At 44.7% G+C, this 5,912-nt stretch overlaps 1 protein-coding gene across 1 annotated transcript; it reads right to left on the reverse strand.

Annotated features, from left to right (window-relative positions):
* Positions 1-458: 458 nt before the first annotated feature.
* On the reverse strand, positions 459-3,955 carry LOC115140315 (intracellular hyaluronan-binding protein 4-like). Its single transcript, XM_029678642.2, has 8 exons — positions 3,518-3,955; positions 2,435-2,576; positions 2,096-2,206; positions 1,927-2,004; positions 1,730-1,816; positions 1,428-1,599; positions 1,132-1,293; positions 459-793 (listed from the first exon to the last, which is right to left on the reverse strand). Exons 1-8 carry the CDS (start codon positions 3,786-3,788, stop codon positions 728-730), a joined length of 1,089 nt encoding a protein of 362 aa, XP_029534502.2. The 5' UTR covers positions 3,789-3,955; the 3' UTR covers positions 459-727.
* Between the last annotated feature and the right edge of the window lie 1,957 nt (positions 3,956-5,912).

Here is a 5,912-nt window from a genome sequence, read left to right on the forward strand (position 1 = left end):
CTCACCATTGTCTTATTCTATAAATTACATGTGACAAACTGAACTCTATTGGACACCCCTTACTAGTGCCATTCATGGTTTTCCAAGCTTTGTACTTAAATCTTACACTTAATTGTGCTAGACAAAAGCAGAGAACAGGTGTAGATAGTTTATCACATGAGAGAATTGTTCAGTGTGTGCTGTGAAGGTTCTGAACAGTGTCTGCAGATCATAAAGTCACCACAGAACACCCTTAACTGGTAAGACGCAAGTGTGTAAAGTACAAGACAGATTAACAGGAACAGTCTGCCGTTCACAGTAGATCACACCTGGGTGTCGAACAGTAGCTATTGAAAATGTAGAATCATTGGAAAATTGTAAGAAAATGGACTGCCAATATTCTGTCTGGGGCAGGACACCCTTACGGTTGGGCAGTTGTGTCCTTAAGAGGAACAGTAAAACAAGACACAATCCATCAGTGCATTTATCACAGGTCTTATTGAACATTGCTTCAGTCAGAATCCAAGCCAGGAGAAAAAAAAAATGTACACAAGACCATTGTGTTGTCATAGCAACAAACCAAACAGTGCTTATTAGAGAGCAATCCATTTCACCAAGAGGCAAATGTAAACAGGGAATTCCTTGTAATACAATTAATCTCAAGGATTAATTGTATTACAAGGAATTCCCTATATATAAAAAGGCACACTAAATTCCCAAAATTGTATTAGATTATATAGTGAGTAACCTATCTCCCCACAGTCAATGCAGGGAAGTCATCAGGGTCTTCTGGGTTTGGGGCTAGGACGTAAGCCTGGAGAGAAGCACAACAGGACATTAATACAAGTGGGACAGGATAAATTGTTTCATGCTTCTGAAATAAGTTCTAACAAAATGGTCAGATTATTTATTTGTAATCAGTCATTGTATTTCATTTTAAAAATCATGTTTTTACCAGGAAATGGTCAAACTGTTGCCAGCAGCTTTCACTTCAAAATAAAACTGGTCTGTATAGAACTCAAACCCCCCTGCCCTAATTTAACTGTTGCCAGCAGCTTTCACTTCAAAATAAAACTGGTCTGTATAGAACTCAAACCCCCCTGCCCTAATTTAACTGTTTCCAGCATCTTGTCTAAAGGAGAGAAGACTTACCCTTTCAGTCACCCCCCCGCCTTGTCCCTTCCCCCCTCGGCTGGGGCGCAGCAGGCTGTCAAAGTTGAACTCCACGTGGGAAGTGATGTCATTGGCAGACCTGCGCAGACTGGAGAAGTGACAGTCCTCTTCCTGTTCCTCCACAGACGCCGCCTTCAAGTTCTAGGAGAGGAAATGCCAAATGTAGACAACAGAAACACGTCAACTTTAACAGAAATAAATGCCAAATTGTTTATGAATGTACGGGTCCTGCCAAAGGTCAAGATCCACAGCTCTAATCTGAAGTGGTCATTCACCTCAATGCGTTTGGACTTGTGTATTACTCTGGCCTTGGAGGGCACCTTGCAGTCCAGTTTACGGAGGTTAAACTCCACCTTGGGGCGACGCCGCTCCTGCAGGGCCTTCCACTCGTCCAGAGACATCTCCATGGCAACTTGGACCACCACATCCCCCTCCACGTCTGATAGGCTGTGATGAATGGCAGGGATAAATAAAACTGCTAAAAACAAATAAACCTGTTGCACTGTGCATCTTCCCAGTATCTATCAATGTTGTTATCACCCAAAAGTTGAGTTGTGGTGGAGGTGCGGTGACTCACTGATTCTCTCCCGCCATCTCTGCTGGCTGTTGGCCGGCCTCAGGTGGGATGCCTCCTGAATCAGGCTTCACATTCACCCCTACATCACTATAGATAAGATCGTAACCATGCTAAACCATCCATCGCTAGGATTTATAATGTAAAAGAGTCAATAACAGGTTTACTATTGTAACTTCTCCATGTGGTAGTAAACGCACCCCATGGAAATAGAGTCTTGAACACAGCCCCTGTTCCAGGACCCACGTCCTCCTCTCTTCTCCTCAAGGGAGACGACTCTGAAAGACAAGAAAACTTCACATTTACCATGTGGTAAACAATGACATTACTTTTACACAAGTCTCATTTGCAACATTGATAAGCACTCACGTGCCACTGTGGCGTTCATATTCTCTCTTGCCCCTCAGGTTGAAGCTACCGGTAGTATCCATGTTTCTGTAGCCACCTCCTTGAACTTGGCCATAAGCATAATGAGCTGGCCTGGGAGAACATAAGTGGAGAAAGTTCATCAAGGTCCTAATGATGGCCATATGAGAACATAAAAATAAAAAATTCACAAAGTAATGAAATAAAGTTTCATTTGAGCATGGCATTTGTAGTGTCAAAATTGTAGGCTTCTTTGGCCAAGCTCATAGGATAGCCACACCAGGAAGGCGATGGAACAAGAGAATGTTCCATTTGTCACGTCTTCACAGAAAGGGGACCTACTTCTGGATGGAGTACTCCGGTGGGTGTTCCTCTTGGTTGGTCCTGCATTCCCCAAGAACACCTCGCCTTGTGCCACTCTCAGCCTCCACCAACCTTCTGGTCTCATTCTGGACCCCTCCCCCTCGGGCAGACCACTTACCACCTGAAAACAGAGATTGAAATGGAATTGTCAAATTTGTCATGCATCATCTAGAGATAAGGCAAATTTACTGTAGACGGTTTCTGAGTGGACAATAACATTGTATGCCAATATATCTAGTCTACTGAAACATCACCCAATTGTTCTGCCACTCATTCTGAATGACATTGCCGCATCAGCACAGTGCTGAAAGCACCTAAATCAACTGAAAGCTGGATTTAAACAATTTAGAAATAGGACTAGGCAGGCCTGACTGCCAGAATTACGCAGTGGCATGAAGTTATTTTCAGGGTAGAATCATAGCGCCCTCTGCTCGTCAATGCAACCATACGGGTGGTATAACTTGTGGAACGGTCAAACAGGAATCTGTTAAAAATCGTAAATAACCAGGTTGCCGAAAAAACGCATACAAAGTTGTAAAATAGCCGAATAAGAAACTGCCATTTCATAATTCACTCACCACGTTTATTCTGAAAAATGTCTGCCCTCACTCTGGTAGCCTATGGACAAACATTAAGAATAAACTACGAGGGGAGTTGATGCCTATTCGGCAGCTAGTTGGCTAGGTGAATTGATCATGCTACTTTGTGTGCGTTTTGTCGGCAACCTTGTACCTTACGAAGTTTTTTGGAACAGATTCCTGTTGGAACCTTACACATTATACCCACCCCAACCATACGACAGGAGAGACTTGCAGTAGGGTGCATCTCTAGTCTGCTGCAGTGGCATCCTTTCTCTCATCTTCATTGACGTGAAAGAACACCGAACCAGGCTTTACCAAGTACTTTCTTTGGTGTCTAGCTAGTAGCCATTTCATTAAATGAATCCATGTGCACTACACACAATTTCCCTTTGACAGAACAGACGCTTTCATTAGCTAGCCAATTAGGCAGTGCCAGCCATTAGTTAACTTTGCTAACTAGCCTACTAAACTAGCCACCTGCCTGTTTCATTTCCTGGCAGGTTGTCTTCTCTGTCGGCTAAAACGGGGACCCGCCGATCTTTCTGGGACTCCCTCTGTCCAGGTTTTTTAGGCTTCACTGTCATTTGGTTTGCTTTCTTTTTCTTCTCCTTCTGTACCTCGGCATGTTTTATAAAGTCGAACGGGTCGGCATCGTCATCCACAAGCTGACAGAAACGATTCGCCACCATACAACCGTAATCATCCGGGAGCATTGCTGCATTTTCGGAAACGCCAATCAACTTCAAAGCCATGGAAATATAGCTTGCTAATTTAGCTACAACACAGTACTCATAAAGTAGCGAATATAGTTAAACTGCTGAAGTCAACCCATACGTTGTTAAGGTATAACGAGCATTTTACACGAACTACACCAAGTAGGCTCATATAGTTTGGTCGTGAGTTTAAATGGTTTCACGTGGGGAACTAGAAGAGACCTCGCCCATGTCTGTTTAATATTCATGACTCTAAAAGGAGAAGTTTTCTTTTTTACAACCATCTCTATTTCTCCAGAGAGGACAATAATCAAATAAATAATTCGTAATCTCAACATAATAATGATCTCATAATCACAACATAACAAAAGTTGTTTTATCAAGATCATGAGATAAACTATAAATAGGAGTGGACATATTGATGACAGTAGTGTCATAGTCACTGTGTTGCCCAAAGTCGGTCCTGGGCACCCAGATGCAACATTTTGGTTTTACCCAAGGACTACACAGCTGATTCAAATAACCAACTCATCATCAAGCTTTGATTATTTGAATCAGCTGTGTAGTGCTATGGCAAAAAAACTAAATGTGCACCCAGGGAGGCCCCAGGACAGAGTTTGGGGAACCCTGGATTGGAGCACATAAACTCATCAAAAAAAGAAACATCCCTTTTTCAGGACCCTGCCTTTCAACGATAATTTGTAAAAATCCAAATAACTTCACAGATCTTCACTGTAAAGGGTTTAAACACTGTTTCCCATGTTCAACGAACCATAAAAAATTTATGAACATGCACCTGTGTAACGGTCATTAAGACACTAACAGGTTACAGACGTTTGTCCATTAAGGTCACAGTTATGAAAACTTAGGACACCAGAGACCTTTCTACTGACTCTGAAAAACACAAAAAGAAAGATGCCCAGGGTTCCTGCTCATCTGTGTGAACGTGCCTTATACATGCTGCAAGGATGCATGAGGACTACCGATTTGGCCAGGGCAATACATTGCAATGTCTGTACTGTGAGACGCCTAAGACAGCGCTACAGGGAGACAGGACAGACAGCTGATTGTCCTCAGAGTGGCAGACCACGTGTAACAACACCTGCACAGGATCGGTACATCCGAACATCACACCTGCGGGACAGGTACAGGATGGCAACAACAACTGCCTGAGTTACACCAGGAACGCACAATCCCTCCATCAATGCTCAGACTGTCTGCAATAGGCTGAGAGAGGCTGGACTGAGAGCTTGTAGGCCTGTTGTAAGGTAGGTCCTCACCAGACATCACCGGCAACAACGTCGCCCATGGGCACAAACCCACTGTAGCTGGACCAGACAGGACTGTGAAAAAGTGCTCTCCACTGACAAGTCGTGTTTTTGTCTCACCAACGATGATGGTCAGATTCGCGTTTATCATCAAAGGAATACCGAGGCCTGTACCCTGGAGCGGGATCGAGGTGGAGGGTCCGTCATGGTCTGGGGCGGTGTGTCACAGCATCATCGGACTGAGCTTGTTGTCATTGCAGACAATCTCAATGCTGTGCGTTACAGGGAAGAAATTTACATTACATTTAAGTCATTTAGCAGACGCTCTTATCCAGAGCGACTTACAAATTGGTGCATTCACCTTATGACATCCAGTGGAACAGCCACTTTACAATAGTGCATCTAAATCTTTTAAGGGGGGGGGTGAGAAGGATTACTTTATCCTATCCTAGGTATTCCTTAAAGAGGTGGGGTTTCAGGTGTCTCCGGAAGGTGGTGATTGACTCCGCTGTCCTGGCGTCGTGAGGGAGTTTGTTCCACCATTGGGGGGCCAGAGCAGCGAACAGTTTTGACTGGGCTGAGCGGGAACTGTACTTCCTCAGTGGTAGGGAGGCGAGCAGGCCAGAGGTGGATGAACGCAGTGCCCTTGTTTGGGTGTAGGGCCTGATCAGAGCCTGGAGGTACTGAGGTGCCGTTCCCCTCACAGCTCCGTAGGCAAGCACCATGGTCTTGTAGCGGATGCGAGCTTCAACTGGAAGCCAGTGGTGAGAGCGGAGGAGCGGGGTGACGTGAGAGAACTTGGGAAGGTTGAACACCAGACGGGCTGCGGCGTTCTGGATGAGTTGTAGGGGTTTAATGGCACAGGCAGGGAGCCCAGCCAACAGCGAGTTGCAGT

This window comes from Oncorhynchus nerka, linkage group LG13, assembly GCF_034236695.1.
Source record: "Oncorhynchus nerka isolate Pitt River linkage group LG13, Oner_Uvic_2.0, whole genome shotgun sequence".
Classification (NCBI taxonomy): domain Eukaryota; kingdom Metazoa; phylum Chordata; class Actinopteri; order Salmoniformes; family Salmonidae; genus Oncorhynchus; species Oncorhynchus nerka.

Bases quoted from the DNA above. Each gene is read 5' to 3' on its own strand.
- LOC115140315 (XM_029678642.2), bottom strand. From the start codon at position 3,788: ATGGCTTTGAAGTTGATTGGCGTTTCCGAAAATGCAGCAATGCTCCCG. The intron at 1,600-1,729 runs GTGAGTCACCGC...CATTCATCACAG, and splicing joins GAGATGGCGGGAGAGAATCA to CCTATCAGACGTGGAGGGGG. The intron at 794-1,131 runs GTAAGTCTTCTC...GCTTCTCTCCAG, and splicing joins GCGGGGGGGTGACTGAAAGG to GCTTACGTCCTAGCCCCAAA.